At 57.6% G+C, this 18,810-nt stretch overlaps 1 protein-coding gene across 1 annotated transcript; it reads left to right on the top strand.

Moving 5' to 3' along the window:
• Window positions 1-7,865: 7,865 nt before the first annotated feature.
• Window positions 7,866-18,213, top strand: MEX3D (mex-3 RNA binding family member D). Its single transcript, XM_037382588.1, has 3 exons — window positions 7,866-8,207; window positions 8,259-8,478; window positions 16,782-18,213. The coding sequence occupies exons 1-3, from the start codon at window positions 7,962-7,964 to the stop codon at window positions 18,047-18,049; spliced, it is 1,734 nt and encodes a 577-aa protein (XP_037238485.1). The 5' UTR covers window positions 7,866-7,961; the 3' UTR covers window positions 18,050-18,213.
• Window positions 18,214-18,810: the final 597 nt, after the last annotated feature.

Raw genomic sequence — 18,810 nt, 5'->3', positions numbered from 1 at the left:
GAATCTCAACTCTAGCGGTTTTTAAGCCGTACTAGGGGTGTTCTTTTGACCATGGCAATCTCATTCTGACACGACTTCCTTTTTAAAACTTGTTTAGTATCTAGTGATGGCTTTGCTTACTTTTATTTGAACCTGAATATATTCAAAGCATATGTAGCACCAGAACTTAGATGACTGAGATGTTGATACTAATATTGTGATGCGTTGAATATCAAGTTTAAACTGCTGGCAGCTTTATGTGCCAACTCCTGCGTTTTCACCACTCTACTTTCCCTGTCAAGCTCTCTTTCTTTCCTTCAGTCCTTTAAAAAGTTTGTTAATGTTTTCATTCGTGTGGAGGAGTTGATTGTTCAGTGTACCAAAAAGGGCCCCAGGACTCTGTCGCATCCAAAGAAACATAAATAACTACCTGCTTATCAAGACAGGTAAGTAAATAAAATATTCCTTTTAAATGAACCTGATTTCTTTCTGGCCTTGCTGCCATAATAACTGGATTAGTTTGTCTTACCACAGCCTGCTGCCGTGGACGTGACTGATGGGCTTAGAGTGGTCTGCCATCATTGACTGTGTCCCCAAGATGAAGAAAGCACTTGTTACTTGAGGTATATCTTGTTAAGCAGATGATTAGTAGAGAACATACTTAAGAAAAGTACTTGAGTGGAATTAGGGCAAAACTCTACCTTCTGTTAATATCCAGCAGTCGTTACATGGGAACTCGTTAACATGTTGGTGTCCGTTGTTCCGTTGGAGGAGTGCTAGTGAGGGGATGCTTTTGAAACTGGGAGTTCTTTCCATCGATGATAATGGCACCTTCCTGTTGCCCTCAGATACTATAAATGTAAGTACTAAGGAGCTGCAGTGTGAAATAGCCTTAGGGTTGTCCTGCACGCTGTTTGCACTGGTAAGCTATTCTGATTTTTTTTTCCCTACTAAAACAATAGCACCAGTATCAATAGTTACATTGATACGGTTTAATCCTCTTTGGAGGGAATAGATAAGAACATTTTAATGGTCCTTATGCAGCTTCACTAAGGGGTAGGATCTTGTCCAGTACAGCTAAGGTTTTGCATCTTTTTCTGTAGACTGTAATTTTGGATGCATACCACCCAAGTTCAAAAAGCTACATTTCTTATGCTGTGTCATGCTCAGTCAGGTTTTTCTTGTTTTATCTGGAAACAGCAGCCTGCCTCATTCTAGAGGGCACTGGTTGGAGGAGATGCGGAGGTGGTTTCGTTGATGTTGGTAGATAGGATGAAAACCCTCAAAATGCCGTTTTACTCTTCAAAGGGAACTTTGTAAAAAGCGACTCCTTGTTGTTTAAAACTTCCGATTTTATCTTGTGCAAAGTGTGTTGGAGCTGTTTCATTAAGATGGCTCAACTATTTTTTTTTCTCTGCTTTGTTTTGCAAAACTAACATAGTTAAAGGGAATGTAACTGTCTCCCTGTTTGTATTACCGGCGTTATTTTTACTGAATTTGAGTCGGATGAAATTTTGTGCAGTCAAAAAAAAGTAATGAATTTACATGGATATTGGTACAGTCTGGATTTGGCCTGCAAAACTTTTGTAGGTGGTTCTGCCCAGGAAAAGTTAGCTTGATTCACATCTGAAATTGAACTTGCTGAACTGGCTGTTGAGCAAGAAAAGGGAGGAGTTTTCTTGCTTGTAAACTGAGCACATCAGGAAAGGAAAACAGTCATGAGTGACATGGCTGGACTCCGGGAATGTAGGCATGTTAAACCCTGTCTATGGAGGCTTCGGTGTCATGGCTGCGAGTTGTTTTCTAGTGATAATATTACATCCAAAATATTTTTGAAGTTAGAATTCATGGGTAAGAGTACACTCCCATGTGAAAGGAGGCTAGCTGAAATGAACTTCCCAAATCAGAAATGTGTTTTCACCAGTAAACTGGTAAGTGTGGGAACTGAAAACACCCGCTGCGTACGAGGCAGACTGCTGAATGAAAGCTTTTCATCAATGCCGGTTTATCAGCTCCTGGTTGAGGTAGTTTTGCTTCTTTATAGCTTTAAGAGATTGTCCTGCTGCTCTTTTCTGTAAAGTACAAAAATGTTGAATGCGAGTACGAGTGAAGAGATTTTCTAAGAAAAAAAAAAAAAAACAAACGTATTTTGCAGCTGTCTTGTTGAAAACTAGTCTTGTACAAGCTGGCCATGGTGATTTGAGGAAGGGAGGGAAGTGACAGCAAGCTATCCTGTTAGTGAAATGTTTCCTTGTGTCAAATGAGTCCTGCAAAAGGCGCCCGTTTGCACAGCTCAAGGCTGCATCAGCATATGTTCAAAAGGCTTCAAATCTAGGGATGCTGCTGCACCTTGTACAGAGTGGCAGGGCCGTTCTGTCTCTGTGCTATGTGTTGTGTAGCCCTGTAGTAGCGGTCTCCCTGGCTTAAGACTTTATCCTTCAGAACAGACAAGCTAGCTGTTCACCTGAAGCTTTCTTTCCAGCCTTATTTCTGTTGTTGGATATTACTTCTAATCCTCTCCCCTTAAATTTCCTGACCTAATACGTATTCATCCCTGTCTAACTTTGTCTTAGCTCCTGCATGTCAACTTCTAATTGTTCTTTTAAGATCATTATGAAATATGTTCTTGCCTTTCTTCTCTGCTGTTTGCCGTTGACAGTTGCCTTAGAGGTAACATTCCCACTGCTGTATGTGGGAGCGTGTTTTAGCATCTTACCCCCTCGATAGCTCTCTCCGATGATCGACAGCGTGCCCAACCCAGCGGCTCCTTCCAGGCTCCCCAGCAGGACTTGCAGGGTCAGAGCAGCTGCTGCAAATGGCAGGAGGCCCTGGGACCTCGAATGCAAAGTCTCGCACTTAAAGGAAGTGTGGCCGTGTCATCTGCGCCTGGATTTTTTGCTGCCTTCTGTTTAGATCTCTTCCTGGGGTCTGAGGTCTGATAACCTGCCTGTGCATTCGGTTCTTCCTTTGATTCTATGCCTGGTGGCCTGGGTTTGGGGTTTCCCCTCACCTCTGCTCTTTACTACCTGCAGGAGGTAGATGAAGCAGAACATCGGAAAGGATAACTAGTCTTTCATCACTCTTGAGTCATGTCCTTTTTGTCATGGAGAGCCCATTCTACCTAGACTGACTCTCCCGGTCCTCAAAAAGGAGGTACGATAACATGTTTCAAGGGGGAGGCAACAGGAGGATATTTGTTTAATGAAGAAAAAGTAAGTTTGTCAGGATTAACTCTCCAGTCAGACAATCCCGTTTATTTGGGATCATGCCCATAAGAATAGTCTTTAAGAGTCCGGATGCCCGTGCAAATCTTTGGATGATACCACTTCCTCACTATCAGATAAAATGCATATTCTTAGCTGTTGGCACCCTGAACAGACATTTCTGCGTACGCTTGGAGCTGCTTCGTAACAGACTTTTCCTTTGTCATTCGTCAAGGTTCCTAGTGTTGCACGTTTTAACTCCCCGCTTTAGATAAGCCATGAGAAGGCGCCTACTACTGATTCTGCAGCACAGAAAATAATGTCCTGTATGTGATGGAGTGAGCTAAAAACTTGGATTTGTTCTCAGATTAGCAGGGATCAACTCTGTTCCCTTGAGCTAATGAGGGAAAACCGTTACCCCTCAGTTTGACCCCATGACTGACCGGAGTATGTGAGGGTACAGCACAGAACAGCATTTGCTAAATGATGTTTACAGTGACAGAGCATTTATGAGAATGAGGAGTTAAAAAAAAGATTTCGGCCTTCAGAAGGACCCACCAAATTGCACTTGAAATTGTCACAGTTATTGGTTAGCAATCTAATTTAGTATTGATGAGAACTGGTACAACATGAACTGCTAGTAAGAAATAATGTTTACCGAGAATTGTAAATTAATAATTAATTCATTAAATACATCTCTTAACATTTAGTGGATTTTTCTTACCTTGCAGAGTCACACACGGAAACCATGCAGAATTGGAATAGTAGGGCAAGGAACAGCCTCTGAACTGGTTTGTCTCTAGCAGTGAGATGCGGGAACTCTTAGCTGTAGGAATCTGGCTTCATTTGCATATGCAAATTACAGGTCTTCTGATAAATAGACCCCCACATCTAAGCTTTTGGAAGGAGAGGAATACTAAAAAGTTACTACCTGGTTTCATTTGTAACTTGAGTCCAGTTCCTGGATTAGCCTGTCAACCACATTTTGTGGGGTTGAGCGATCCGAAGGGCTGTAAAACTTGAAAGCTTTGGTGTACCGTCTTTTTATTTTTCATGCTTTTGTCTGATCTGCAATTAATTCTTAGTTTTCCATCAAGTAGCTACTCCACAGCTTCTCTGAGGTCATTCCCTGAAAGTCAGCTTCTTTGCTAATTTAATGCACGCAGAAGAGCTGTTTGCTGGCGGCTGGTTTCCGCGCTGCTGTGGCGGGGAGCTCCATTAAGGAAACGTGGTGGTGGTAACGGAAAAAAGGCTGCTCAGCCGTTGGTGCCGACAGGATCACAGGGGGCCATGTTTTGAGTTATAAAACAGTTGGTCAGTTGCAGCGTATCTCTCTAATACAGTTTCTGCATGTCATGTTGACATTGAGCCTCATCACCTTGAGCTGTCTCCATATGTTGTTCCCTCAGTCAGCTACTTTGTGAGATGATTGATCTCAGACTTAGGTCATTTTTCAAGTTAGAGATCTTGTCAATCTGTCTGGCTCCACCTACATGCAGTGATTCAGCTCCTGATGTGCTGAAATATTCCCTTAAGCCTTCCCACACACAATAAGGACTTTTTTTTAATTCTTCTCCAAGCTGTACCACCTCTTCTGTGCTGTGCTCAAAGCCCGTGCTTTTTGCATTATGTTTGCATGTGCTTGAAGAACAGTGCAGAAAGCAGTTTGATCTCCTGAAGAGTGAGAGGGGCAACTACAATAGTTCTTTAAAAGTATTTTTTTCCCCTCTAAACTTTGGATCCCATTTGTAACATTTGGCTGATGTGCAGTGATTTAGGCAAATGGATAACAGGGGCGGGTGGGGTGTTGGTCAGTTTAAGGTTTACGATGGTCTATAAAAGGATGGGTTTTATAGGAGAATAAATATCCTAGCTAGGTTGTGGTAATGCCCGCCTTTGCACACCTGACCTGGAGTAAGAGTGGCTGTTGCAGAATTGTACCTGGGGGAGTTAGGCTCGCGTAGCGGCGGTGGTACCGATTACTCTGCTGTAGTTGCATTGCTCTGTTTCCCCATACAGAAAACAGCCCAGTGTCACACCTCTGCTTTGCTTTTAGTCCGGCGTTCCTTAATTCCCTGTTAATGTACAGGGATTGTGCCTTGCTAGGGAACGGGGAAACCAGCCGGAGGGATGGTCTTGGAAGCAGAAGTGCCTTCTCTCTTCTCTTGTGTTCAGGGAAGTTGGAACTTCTGTCTGGTTGTGCTGTTGTGCTAAAGAACTTCTCTGATTTGTATCATCCATTTTCTCTGTTAATGGAAGACAGGAGTCTCTTAAAGACCTGCTAATTACTCAGGTTAAAAAAAACCCAAAGGCAACTTCGTGTCAGGAGGGAAAGTAAGACTCCTAAGAAGGAAAATGCGAGCTAGTTCTGCTGAAAATGGAGCAGATCACAGGCATAAGATCTACAAACCAGGTTTGCCAAAAGCACTTAAAATAACAACTGGCAGTTTCTTTGGGTGGTGTTGGACTTGATGTAGTAATTTCCCCAGAGGACTGAACACAGAGTAGGCAAAAATGGCAGCGTTTGGGGACAGCACTGCAGGTCCCGAGGTGAGTTTGCACGGTGCAGCGCTTCTGGTGGGGGTCGAGAGACAGTGACGCGGTGGCCCGCGGTGGCGAGGATCATGGCAGTGGGTGTCAGACTCGCTGCAGGGACACAAGGAGCCATGCAGGCAGGTTCAGAGGCAGGTGTAGCCCTTTGGTGTTGGTGCAGGTGGCCCAGAGAAATTAGCAGAGACAGTGTTGGTCATGAGCAAGTTTTCTACATTTTCTGCAAAGGGGAGAAACTCAGAAGGGAGGAGTTGTGCTCTTCTGTCTCAAGTAATGGAAATGCCACTATTTTTAGAAGTTTAGTGAGGTGTTTCAACTTACTAGGTTAAATATTTCGGGAAGTGAGAGCAGGAGATGTCTCACCGCCAGCTTGCGTGGCTCAAATCTGCTGATTTTGCTGCATCTGTCCCCAGAGGAGACACTCCAGCCCGCAGTGGGTGCGAGCTGCCTGCAGCACGCCGGAGCCTGCCGCTCTCCCAGCAGCTCGTGGCGTGGGGAAGAGGAGTTTGAAGTGGGAGGATTCCCGGAGCTGCGCTCGTGCCATGTAAACACCCGGGAGTCTGGATGGGTACAGACGGACGGATCTCCATGAAGTTGAGCCATGAACACTTTGGGGGAAAATAGAAGTTGCTACAGTCGCCTGCGGCAGCCAGAAGGAGCTGGTGGGAGCTCGGTGCCAAGGCCTCCAGAGGTAAAACAGGAGGAGAAGAAGCTGCTTGCTTGTTCTTGAGAAACTTCTTTGCACCTGGAAGACGTTAAGTTGGCACGTAAGAGGAATGGAAAGGAGTCGGCAGTTCCTGGTGGCTGTTCTTTCGCTGGAAAGATCCCACAGAAGTTTAAGGTCACCCCCTGCGAGTATCAGAAGGTGAAAGTCCTTCCCCGTAGAAGTGTCACTGGCTGAAGGGCCAAACTTGGGGGCACAAGGATGGGCCACGTGTTCATGCACTTGGGCCACTGACCAGGAGAGTTGATGTTTCCCAGCATCTGAAACATCTGCCATGGGGGTTCCTGGACCAGACACCGATGGTTCTTGCAGTTAAAGAGAATCCCAAGAAAAATGGCTGAATTAGTCCCGAAGGCAGCGACTGGGGGAGACAGTCCCGTGAGAACGGAGAAGATGAAGTCTGAGGACAGGGCCTGTGGAGTGCCTGGGCAGTTGAGGTGGCACCTGAGCTGATCATGGTCTCGATGCTGCGACAGTGAAGTCGTGGGTTGTGCCATCGCCACCGGGGTTTCCACAAGCTCCATCAAGCTCCAGCTGTGGAGGCTCCAGGTGGAACAAATGACTGGAGGCCACTTGTGCAGCGGGCCAGCCGCTGCCGTGGGGCCAGTAGCCCTGGCAGTGGTGGCCTGGGAATGTGGCGAGATCCCAGTGGTCTCGGGGCATCCTGGCTCTGAAGCAGCAGCTGCTGAGTCCTGTGGCGCAGGAGCTAAAGAACCAAGGGAGAAAGGTGGGAGACAGGACAAAAATTTTTCAGTTCTGGAGCGACTCGGGAAGAGGGAAGCACCCTGGGGTGCCCCAGGAGCCGCTGGCTGCAGCTCTGCACCCCTGAGTGCGTGTGGCACGGGGGGCACTGGTGCCAGCGAGGGGCCTCCCCTTCTGGCCCTGGTGTCTATTAATAAAGGGGCTGCGCAGGGCAGCGCCCCCTCCTCCAGCCTGTGCCCCCTTCTCTGGCCTGCGCCCTCCTGCCGTGGGGGGTCTGGGACAGCAGCCACCGGGGTGGGAGCTGTGGGGGGAGGGAGGGGGCTGCCGCGGCTGTGCCCTGCAACCTGGCTGTGGGGCCCGTGGCCCCCTGCCCGCGCCCCCCCCCCGCGTTTTGCCGTGGCGCGATAGACGGGGCTCGACCCGGCTTCGTGCGTTCGTGGGGACGGGACACGCGGGGGAGTGGGGCTGGGGGCAGGGGGATACGGGGGGTACGGTGTCCGGAGGGGGGCGGGGCTTGGGGCGGGGCGGGGGGGGCAACGGGCCGGGGAGCGGGGCGGTGGGACACGCGGGAGCCGGCGGGGCGGGGGCGGGGCCGCCCCTTCCTGCGGCGGGGCGGGGCCGGGGCGGGGCGCATGCGCGCGGCGGGGCGCGGCCCATTGTCGGGGCGTGGTGACGGCGGGGCGGGGGCGGGGCGGCGCGGCGGGTCGGGGGGGGGGAGCGCGCAGGGAGGCGGCGTGCGGCGGGCACCGGGCACCGCCACCGCCCCGCTCCGCTCCCTCCCGGCCAGCCGCCGCTCCGCCGCCATGCCCGGCTCCATCTACCAGCCCGAGGGCGGGCAGCCCGCCCGCGGCCCGCCGCGCTGCCTGGCGCTGCTCAGCCCGCCGCCGCCCGCCGGGCAGGACCCGCCGCCGGAGCCCGAGCCCGGGCGGGAGCGGGAGGCGCCGCCGCCGCCGGCACAGGACGAAGCCGCCGCCCTGAGGTTCGCCCTGGACCAGCTCTCGCTGCTGGGGCTGGAGGAGGCGGGCGAGCGCGGGCGGCGGGCGGCGGAGGCGGGCGGCGCGGGGCCGGCGGAACCGGAGGCGGCGGCGGGCGGCCTGCAGGTGCGGGAACGCGGCGGCGGCGGCGGCGGCTCCCCGCCGGCCCCCGGCCCCGCCTCCCCGCCCGCCGCCTTCGGGAACTTCGCCCCGCACCTGGCGCCGGCCGGCGCGCTGCTGGCCGAGCCGCTGGGCGCGCCGGGGAGCAGGAAGAAGAGCGTGAACATGACCGAGTGCGTGCCCGTGCCCAGCTCCGAGCACGTCGCCGAGATCGTGGGCCGGCAAGGTAACCCCCGACGCGCGGGGACCCCCCTGCCCCCCGCTGCCTTCGGGCCGCTCTCGGGGCTTTGTCCCGGCGGCGCGGGGGCGGCAGGTTAACGCGGGGGGGAGGGCGAGCGGCGCCGCTCGGTGCCGGCCCGGGCCCCGGCGCTGCGGGGTAACGGCGTGTACCCGGCGCCACGCGTGACCGTGGGAGCCGCCGGAGCGCGGCGGAGGCTCCGGTTCATTGTACCCGGGCGCCGCCTCCCCCCCCGCCCCACTCCCTCCGGCTCCGTGTCTTGGCGTGTCAGCGCCGCTCCGTGTCGCGGGCTTTGGCTATCAACGATAATTAATCCACTGGGTAATGAGGGGGGGGGGGCGCGGAGCCCCGCTCAGCTGTCACAAAGGGACCCGGGCACGCCTCGGCCCCGCTCCCCCGGGTGGGTGTGCCGCCGGGGCTTTGTCTCCGGGAGAGCCGCAATCGCCCCGGACCAAAGTTTCACCTTTTAAAAAAAAAAGAAAAAAATAAAAAAAAAAAGATCCCGTGGAGGAGAATTTCGGGGGGAAAAATCAGAAAGGGGGGCAGCGGTCCGCAGGCATCCCGGTGGCGATGGCGAGCCTGGCTCCGGGGGGGTTCGGCCACGCAGGGTCAGCCTTGCCCCCGGCTTCCCCCCCTCCTCCCCCGGCCGGGGGACTGCGGGGCAGGGGGCTGGAGGGTCTGTTTTTCCTGGGGGGAAGCGGGGCGCTGGGCAGCCTCATTGTTCTCTTTGTTAGCCAGAGCCACGCTGCGATGAGCGCGGTGACATCATGCTCTGCGCTTCCCATTGGCCTGCGCCGCCTCCCAGCCGGCCCCGCGTCCGGCTCCCCAACTTTCCGCACACCCCTCACCAGTCCCACCACCCCAGGGGCTGAGCCCCACCCGGGGGCTGAGCCCCACCGGGGTACCCCAGCGGCACGGCGGAGCCCGCTGATGGCACCCGAGGAGCGGAGCTCAGCGCCGCGTCCTGCTCCGGAGGATGGTGCTGCTGGATGCGCTGGATGGGGACCTGGATGCTGTGGCCTCGCCAGTGGGCTCCATGCAACGCGGGGGGGCTGGCAGCTTGAGGGAAAACCCGTCACGGGGTCTGGACCACGTTGGCTCGGTGAGTCCGGTGAGCTGCTGCTTGGCACCCTGGCTGGCTGGGGCTGGGGGTTGTGCTGCGCCTCTGGCACCCCGACACGTTAAACGTGCACCCAGGGACCTGTCCCGGTTGCCCGGTGCGGGGTTCGGGTGCTTGCTGAGCTCTGTGGGCTCACGGCACTCCTAGAAGAGAGCTGTGAAAGCAATTAGTACACCAGCTTGAGGAGGGGGGGCGGGGGGCACCGTGCCCCACCAGTGGGCTCGAAGGTCGGCTGGTAATGGGCTGGAGTGACTCTCCCCACGGCATGTTCCTGCCCCTCTCCTGCTCTCGGCTTTTCTGCAGCTCGCGGCCCATTGTGCTGGGTGTTTGGCATGGAGGGGGGTGCTTGGGACCCCCCAGCCCTGGTTCTGCTGGCAGGAGGTGTGCTTGGGCAGCATCCGAGGGGACAGGAGCATCTTTGTGCTCCAGCTCCTCTCCGGTAGCTGCGTTGAATCAGGGGTGTGTGAGGGCAGGGCAGCACGAGCAGGGGCGATGCTGTGGTCGCCCGCAGCTGCCCGCCTCGCTGGGTCTCGCACCAAGCTCGAGAACAGGCAGAGCCCATCTACCTGTCTCTTCCTCCCACAGCCGTGCTGGCTCCCGGGTCCTTCCGGTCCCCAGGTCCCTCTGGGCGAGTTTCCCTCGGCAGTCCCATGGCAGCAGGGCTCTGGCTGCGCAGCAGCGTGGGGCTGAGTCTGGGGGTGCTTTGGCAGGCCTGGCATCGCCCCGCTGGTGAGGTGTGCCAGGGCTGGGCTGGCCTCCCTCACTGTGTTCCTCCGTCATCCCCTCTTTCCTGCGCTGCCCAGCCCGGGGAGAGCTGGCACGTGTGGTGCTGCCGAGCTTGGAGTGTGGGAAGGGCTGAAGACGGGGGTGTTGGGTGCCCTGGAAAGGTCCTGAGTTGAGGCTGGCTGTCTCTCCCCACAGCTTTGGGACTGGTCCTGCTGTCCCCAGAGCCTGGTGGCCTCTTGCCACCATCAGGGCGAGGAGGGACATCCTGGGAGGTCCCAGCTTTGCCTGTCAGACCAGCACGTGGCTGTCCTGCGCGGGCTGAGGTGGGGCAGAGGCTGTTGGACCGACATGATATCTCAGAGTTCTGTTTTTTCTTCAATTTCTTTCCTCCAGACCTGCTAATTTAACCCTTTCCAAAAGGGATCAGCAGCAGCACCTCAGCATGTCAATCTCTGTTGTGTAAAAGCTGATCTGTGTTTTCTTGACTGGGCTGGAGAGGCTGTTGCTACGACCTCTTGTCCGGATCAGCATCTGCCAGCCGGGATCTGCAGCGTTTCTTCTCCGTGCCCGGCTGGCTAGCAAAAGGCAGCGTGGCCTGGCGGGGTTACGTGGCTGTGCCTTTGCGTGCAAGCCCATTCATGACTCCTGCCGTGGGAGGGACCATCTCCAAAAAGTGCTGTGGGCAGTGGTGCGGGCTCAGCTTGCTGACCGGCAGGGCGAGCGGTGCTGGGCACAGAATCGCTGTGGAAAGGGGAGACGGGAGCGTGGGGCGGGCTGGACGTCAGAGTCACCCTGGTTCTCCTGTGTTGGCACCGTGCTGCCACCACTCCCCGGTGTCCCAGCTTCAGAGGTGCATTTCCAGCAGCACCCCAGCGAGGCCAGGGGGGTGACAGGTGGCTAGCGCAGCCAAGAGCCCCCCAGGCTCTGCTCCCCTCCCACGCCACGTGCCTCCCGTGGGACCCAGCTCCTTTCCCGGGCTCTGCTTCCCCATCTGCGACATGCAGGGACTGTTGGCAGCTTTGTGAAGGATTTGGGAAAGTTGCTGTTTATGCAAGATGCTGGGATGCTTGAAGGGGAGATCCAGGGAAGGATGAAATACAGCAGCTCTCCTCCCTGGCAAAACGCGGCGGGTGTTTCGGCGCTGGGAGGATGCGCGGGGAGACCACAGGCCCCAGTTTCTGGGCCAGCCCGAGCATCTGCAAACTTGCAGTGGATTGCTGAGGCCGCCGTGAATCCTCTTGTTATTTCTGAGACCTGGGCTGCTGCTCTCTGCTCTTCTCTGCCCATCACGCTGCATCCTTTGAGGCTGGCCCAGCTGCCTCCGCCCAGCTCTCCGAGTCACAGCAGAGCCAGAAACTCCTGAAGTTGGTCGCGCAGATTGATCTGATCGCTGAAGTATCTGCCTGCGCGTCTTGGCTCTGGCACGATCTTCTTCCTCTCTGGCCCGAGGCGCGGAGCCCAGCCTCCCTGCCTCGCTTTTCCCGGTGTCTGGAGAAGAAGCAGCGAAGGTGTGATGTGCTTGCCTCCTGCAGTGTGGTTGCAAGTATGAATTAATTACTGTTTGCAGAGAGGTGGGAAGAAGCACCCGGCAAGAGGGGAGGTGAGATACAATGGAGGTGCAACATCTTCTGCCCCTGGCCCTGTCCTGGTGCGTCCTGTGCCATTCGCCTGCAGCGAAGGGGAGCGTGAGGGCTGTAACGCTGGGTCGGAGCCTGGGAGATGCTGCAGAGCTGGGGAAGAGGCAAGGCAACATCTTTCTGCAACGGGTAGCAGGCTCCAGAGGGCTGGGCATGAGGCATCAGCTGGCTCCTGGGCTGCGGAGGCTGTGACAAACACGGTCCTCCTGGTTGATGCCATCAGAGGCTCCTGCTTGGGTTTTTGTAGCTCCGAGCGGGGCACTGCAGCTGCAGAGCTCCTTGGGCACACGGAGACGTGGCCTGGCCAAGGGGATCAGCTGGCTTTGCCTGTATTAGGTGGAGGAGGCAACCTTCCGTCGGAGCAGGTGCTGGACGTGCCAGGGACCAGCGAGGGGGTGAGCTGCACCAGGTCTCTTCTCCCTGGGCTGGGGAACGGCCGGAGCGCAGAGTATGGGGAGGCACTTCCAAGCCTGTGCTCTGTGGGTCTGCGTGGGCTCCTGCGACGCTCGCAGCCCTGATCCAACTGGGGCTCCTGGCAGGGGGCAATGTCCTCTTTGGTGGTGCCCAGGGGGCCTTCAGGGGGCACAGCCTCCATCACCGCATCATCCCGGGGAGAATCCTCTGGGATTCTGTTTCTTGTCCAAAACTGACGACTTCCCAGCCCAAGGGCAGGTGGGATGGTGCAGCCAGGGCACCGTGGCTCTGCAAGGCGGCTTTGCGGAGCAGAACGTGCCGGCAGCTGCACGGGGTGGGCAGAGGGTGGCTGGGAGCTGGTGGCAGTGGGAGGAAGAGTGTGGAGACAGGAGGGTTTGAGAGGAGCAGCCGGCTCACACTCTCCCATTGGTGCCGTCTCTGCAGGCAGAGCTGGGTGACAATGTGAGGGGCTGGGGCTCGGTGGGGTTGCACATGCTTGAGACCCCCAGAATGGGAATGTTGGCTCGCAGCTGAGTACGGCCGTGGGTTGTGACGAACTTGGCCCCACAGGGACTCTGAGCTCTGTAACGTGGGGACCGAGCCACCCCCGGGCCCTGTGAGACCCAGGCTGTGGCGTTGAGAAGGGTCTGTTGGGGCTGCCCCCCATCCCCCGTCCCCTCACCCTGCTTTTGGGTTTTTGGTTTGGATCTGAAAAGTGATTTTAAAGCTGTCTTGTTCATAGCCGTGTAGCAAAGTCTGGCACCTTGTCTTCCTCCCTTCTCGTCATTAACGCTGCGTGCTGGCCCTCGGCAAGGTTAGGACCTGGGGATGCCAACCGTAGGACGTGGGGATGCCAACCACTGCCACTTGGCTGAGGTGAGGTGCTGGGTCCGGCGGTGCCAGGGCGAGGTGGTGGGTTTGCCGGCAACGCCTGGTGGCCCCCGCTCCAGCCCCATTCCGGTGGGATGGATGGTGGTGCCACAGCAGCATATCACGGGGATGCAGCCATCCGCGATGATGTGCTCAGGTTGGGGCTTGTGGGGACGTGACTGAAATACCTCGTACTGGTGTGGATCGTTCCTCCAGTTGCAGGTTGCTGGTTAAACCGCCTGTGCTGTGCGGTTTGGGTACGTCTGGCTTTCGGGGGGCTTGGGCATGGTGTGACAGCGTTGTGGGCAGGTTGTACTGCGGTGACGGGTGTCCTCACCAGGTCCTGGTGTTGCAGACCTGTTGCTCACTGTGCCGGGGGCAGGTTAGGTGCTTCGTTGAATGCTACCCCGGGGGGGCTGCGCATCCTTCCCGGTCCGGGCGTTTGGGACCTGCTGCTTCCCGAGGGTCCCCGTGGCCGAGGGGTGGCTGGGGGATGGGGTGGTCCTGGCTTGGCCCCCACCACATCCCTGACGCAGCCATCTGGGAGCCCTCGCCGGGGTGTTGCAGTGATGGAGGCTCTGAGCGCGGTTCCTGGTGCGGATGCCAGCACGTGGCCTCGGGCAAGCAACTTCCCCGGTGGCTGCCTCCTGTGCCATGAGGTTTCCCTGCGTGGTTCTGTGGGCAGGCAGGGGGGCGAGCCAGCACCCCCACTGCCGTCCTCTTTTACGCCAGGATTAGAAAAAACAGCTCTGACCCACAGTGCGATTTGCTGTGCCATGGGTGGCCCCGGCAGCATCTGGCAGCCGCGGGTCGTGTGTGTTTTTCCTGCCCTGCTTGTCTGAGGAGAGTGGAGCTGGCCCAGCCGGGCACCCCTTTAGTTTTTAACCCAGGTTTCTGGCTTTGCCCCTAGGAAGGGCTGGCAAGGAGCAGCAGGATATGCTCTTCCTCCATTTTGTGCTGCCGTAGCATCAGTTCGGTCCCACCAGTGCAGCCGGCGTGGTGGAGTGGGGCGAGGAAAAGCCTCGCTGTGCCATGTCCCCCATGGGACACGCTCCCAGGCAACTCCTGTTTGCAGCTCCTGGCGGCTGCCGATACCTTGGGATCTTGGAATTGCAGCTTCCTGCTGCGAAGGGCAAATTTTGGACCTCAGGTGCGAGGCTGGTGTGCAGGGCAGCACCGGCAGAGCCCCGTGGTGGCTCCCAGGGCGGCTGCCCTTGCCCGCTGCCACCACACTCATCCCAGTTTGCCAAGCAGGGGGAGAGCTTATAGCAGGTACCAGAATAAATCGGGGAGGAAAACATGGGAGTTGGAGGCACCTCGCTCTGGACAGCCTCTAGAAGCTGGCACACACTTAAAAAAAAAAATAAAAAATCACTTTCGATGGTTGCTGGTTGTGCCCCAGTGACTGGGCTATTGCTTTCCCCACCATCTGCCCCCAGCCACAAATACACCTTCCAGTTGTTGTCCTAAATTAGGAGAAGCCTGGACAAACCCTTCTCCACCCACATTCCTGCTCCGTGCGTCCCCGCAGCCGCTCGGTGGCTTCCCCAGCTCTGGGGAACGGGCAGCATCGTGTGTCCCCAGTCCCCAGCCCTGCCTGGCCAGGCTCGCACCGAGGGTCAGACATGGGCTTGTCCCGCTGCCCCAAGCCGGGAGCAAATCCTTGGGGCAAGGCAGGGTGGACGTTGCTTTGATTGCATCAAGTGCTTGGAGGTGGCTTTCCAACGTCACGTGCTTGGAGGTGGCCTTCCAACGCTGCCAGCCTGGCTTGTAAGAAATCCGGAGGGTTTTCCCCCCGTCGGAGGGAGATCTCAGCCCCCCAGGTCTGTCTGGCTGCTTCTCTGCCTGCTCCGTCCCAGACTGCCCCTCCCATCCGCCTGTCGCCATCCCGGGACCCTGCAGGCAGCAGCAGGGTGGGTGTAGGGCTGCAGCATCCCAGGGCTGCTCTCCAGGTTTTTTGGAGGCAGTGTCCAGAGAGGCTGGTGTCCTGCTCTCAGAGGGGTTAGCTCTTCCAAAGAGCCGGGCTGTGCCCCCTGGGACAGCCGCAACTCGCTTATTTTGGCAGGTTTTTTATTTCTTGTTCTTCATGATGCTTCATACCCCGGTAAATGCCCTGCGCTGGGGTCCGCAGGAGGAGCGTGCCCCCTGTGCTCCCAGCTGGTAGCGAGCATGGGTTGCTTTGCCTGACTAGGACAGACGTCCCTGAGTGCCATGTGCCACCCCCTTGGCCGGGTCCCTTCAGCCTTCCAGGGCTTTCCCTTCTCCAGCTGGAAGAGCAGCCCTGCCCTTCCTCCAGGAGTGTCTGGGAAGAGGAGGAGCAGCGCCCAGAGCGAGCCCTTGAGCCCTTTGCAGAGGAGCCGGCCAGGGCTTGTGGCTGCCGGGACCGAGCTCTCCACGCCGGCGTGTGGCTCTTGGCTCTTGGGGCTCTGCTGGGGCAGCCTCCAGCCCCCCAGGCTCCCTACTTTGCTTTGGGTAAAGCTCAGGGTGGGGGGTGGGAGGCAGGGGGGGTCACTCACCCTCGTGTGCCGGGAGCGGAGGGCGGCCGGTGGTGCTGAGCTCCTGGCTCATGTGGATTTAATTAAGTGCATGCACTGGAGCGGGCAGAGCGGATGCAATTAGCAAGGCTGGGGTTGCGGGGAGCGGGGCTGCACCGGTGGGCGAGGGCAGTGGCAGCCACCCTGGCGTGGGCAGGAGCCTTTGGCCAGCTGGGCACTGCAGGGACTTGCCCACGGAGCCCAGCTTGCCCACGGGAGAAGAGGGGCAGGGGCTTGCCCAGGGTTCTGCGAAGTGAAGGCAGAGCTGGCAGCCCAGTCCCACTCTCCTGCAGCCCAGCCTGGGCTCTGCCTGCTGAATCATGTTCCTGGGGCGGAGGAAGCAGGTCTTTCCAGTACGGGGAGAGCCGGTGTCCCGTGAGCACCCCTGCCCCAGCCTCGCTGCCCTGGGCTTCCCTCCCTGGGGGCAGGGAGGGGGCGGCAGGGGGGCTGTGCCGCCCGGCTGCGGGGTGCCCCGGCTCCGTTGCTGCTGCCGTCGGGGTGCAGCTGGGGCTGTTCCTCGGGTTTAGCTGGTGGTGAGAGGTGCCGGCACACCTGCAGGATCCCACTTCCCTGCCATCCTGCACCTCCTTGAACACCTTTCATGTAAACCCGACTCCCCCTCCCCACAACAGCCCAGGAGGTGCCCCTGTGGCTGCTGGCCCCGGCCCCTCTGCCCACGTGTGGTCGCAGCCCCCCGGAGCCAGGCTGCACCCTGCATCCCGCAGGTCCTCAGTCCCTGCTGCGGCACAGGGCAGGCAGTGGCAGAGGGTCACGCTGGAGCCTGGCATGGTGCAGCCCCCCAGCACCACACTGCAAGCCCCTGGCTGCCTTTGAAGCGGGGGGGACCCCCTTGCTCCAGGGGTGTCGGTGCTGCAGGTGCAGAACCCAAGGGACCCGCTGGTCCTGCATCTCACCGTCCCGGGCAGGGGGTCCCTGCGCAGTCTCCGCTTTGACGTGTCATTTTATTTTCCCCTTCTCCTTGCTCTGCAGGCTGCAAAATCAAAGCTCTACGTGCCAAGACCAACACATACATCAAGACGCCAGTCAGGGGCGAGGAGCCCGTTTTCATCGTGACTGGGAGGAAGGAGGACGTGGAGATGGCGAAAAGGGAGATCCTCTCGGCCGCCGAGCACTTCTCCATGATCCGGGCGACGCGCAACAAAGTGAATGGTCTGACAGGAGCGATGCAGGGCCCCCCCAACCTGCCGGGACAGACCACCATCCAGGTGAGGGTCCCGTACCGGGTGGTGGGGCTGGTGGTGGGGCCCAAGGGAGCCACCATCAAGCGGATCCAGCAGCAGACGCACACCTACATCGTGACGCCCAGTCGGGACAAGGAGCCTGTCTTCGAGGTGACGGGCATGCCCGAGAACGTGGACCGGGCGAGGGAGGAGATCGAGGCGCACATCACCATGAGGACAGGCTCCTTCATCGATGTCAACGCCGACAACGACTTCCACTCCAACGGCACCGACGTCTGCCTCGACCTGCAGGGCAGCACGGCCAGCCTGTGGGCCAAGGCCCCCCACCCTGCCCACCGCCCCTCGGCCGCCCTCCGCAACGACAGCCTCAGCTCCCTGGGCAGCGCCTCCACCGAGTCCTACTACAGCGGGCGGGTGGCGGACGCCAGCCCCACCAGCCCCTACAGCACCAGCAGTGGCTTCACCTTCAGCGAGCCCCCGGCCCCGCTGGGCTCGGAGGAGTGCGACTTCGGCTTCGACTTCCTGGCCCTCGACCTCACGACGCCCACCACCATCTGGTCGCCCTTCGAGCGCTCGGCTAACCCCTTGCAAGCCTTCAGCAGCTGCTCCTCCATCAACGGCTCGCAGAGACGCAACAGCAGCGCGGCCACACCGCGCCACTCGCCCACCCTCCCCGAGAGCGGCGGCGTGGCCCTGGACCACCCCTTAGCCCGCCGCATCCAGAGCGACCCCGTCAGCACCTTGTCCTGGCTGCCCACCCAGGGCTCGCTCTCCTCCTTCTCCAACAGCACCGGCTACTCCTCCTCCTCCTCCTCCCTGCCCGGCAGCATCTCCGCTGCCTCGGGCTCGCCCACCGACTCCAGCAGCTCTGACGGGCACCGCAAGAGCTCCCGCGAGTGCATGGTGTGTTTCGAGAGCGAGGTGATCGCCGCCTTGGTGCCCTGTGGCCACAACCTCTTCTGCATGGAGTGCGCCATGCGCATCTGCGGCAAAGCTGAGCCCGAGTGCCCCGCGTGCCACACTCCCGCCACCCAAGCCATCCACATCTTCTCCTAGCCGTCTCCGGCTCGCCCGAGCATCCCTCCCCTCCCCCCCAACACAGCTTTTTAAGGACTTGAAAACTGTTGAAATCAACCTTTTTATTTAATAACGGATCCGATGGGCGCACGGGGTGGGGGGGGGCAGGAGAGGCTGCTGCTTGCTGGCTGGAGAGGCGGAGAGGGCAGGACGGTGGGGCGGGGGGGGGTGGCCGAAAGCCAGGGGGTCGGGAGGGATGGGGGAGAAGGGGCCGACAAGGACGATGAGGAAGAAGGGGTGTGAAACTGCAGAGAAGAGGAAACTCCGATGTTTACAGAATAGCTTTAACTCTTTGCCCAGCTGTGGCGGCTGGGAGGAGGAAGCCCAGCTGTTCTTCACCAGTCCTTCCCAAATAACAGTATTCAGTTTGCAAAGTTAAATAAACAGAAAGAAAAGGTCCGGTTGCACTTTTTATTTGAGGACACGCAAGGGTTGTCTTTTATTTTTTTAAAATCATTCTATTATTATTATAATTTTTTTGGTCGTCGTCTTTCTTTTTGTATGTAGTTATTTTTTTGGATGATTCTTGACAGTTCTATGAATACGTATATATATATATTATTTTTTTTGTAACGCAGGTCTATCTTCTATTTTGCCAATGTGAAGACTGCCCGAAAAACATGCGATGAGAGGCTGGGGGGGCATGGCTGGGGGGGCCAGGCCGGGCAGGGGGGATGGAGGGGGCACAGTTACCATGCCATGTTGCAAAACCCAGACAGATTTCTATCTCCTTCTTAATT

This window comes from Falco rusticolus, chromosome 4, assembly GCF_015220075.1.
Source record: "Falco rusticolus isolate bFalRus1 chromosome 4, bFalRus1.pri, whole genome shotgun sequence".
In the NCBI taxonomy this organism is placed as follows: Eukaryota; Metazoa; Chordata; class Aves; order Falconiformes; family Falconidae; genus Falco; species Falco rusticolus.
The sequence above is the reverse complement of the archived record's forward strand: the minus strand, read 5'-3'. Positions and strand labels throughout refer to the sequence as shown.

Excerpts from the sequence above, each read along its gene's own strand:
- MEX3D (XM_037382588.1), top strand. The coding sequence starts at position 7,962 with ATGCCCGGCTCCATCTACCAGCCCGAGGGCGGGCAGCCCGCCCGCGGC. Across the intron at positions 8,208-8,258 it reads GCGGGCGGCGGGCGGCGGAG|GTGCGGGAACGCGGCGGCGG; the intron begins GCGGGCGGCGCG and ends GGCGGCCTGCAG. Across the intron at positions 8,479-16,781 it reads CGAGATCGTGGGCCGGCAAG|GCTGCAAAATCAAAGCTCTA; the intron begins GTAACCCCCGAC and ends CTTGCTCTGCAG.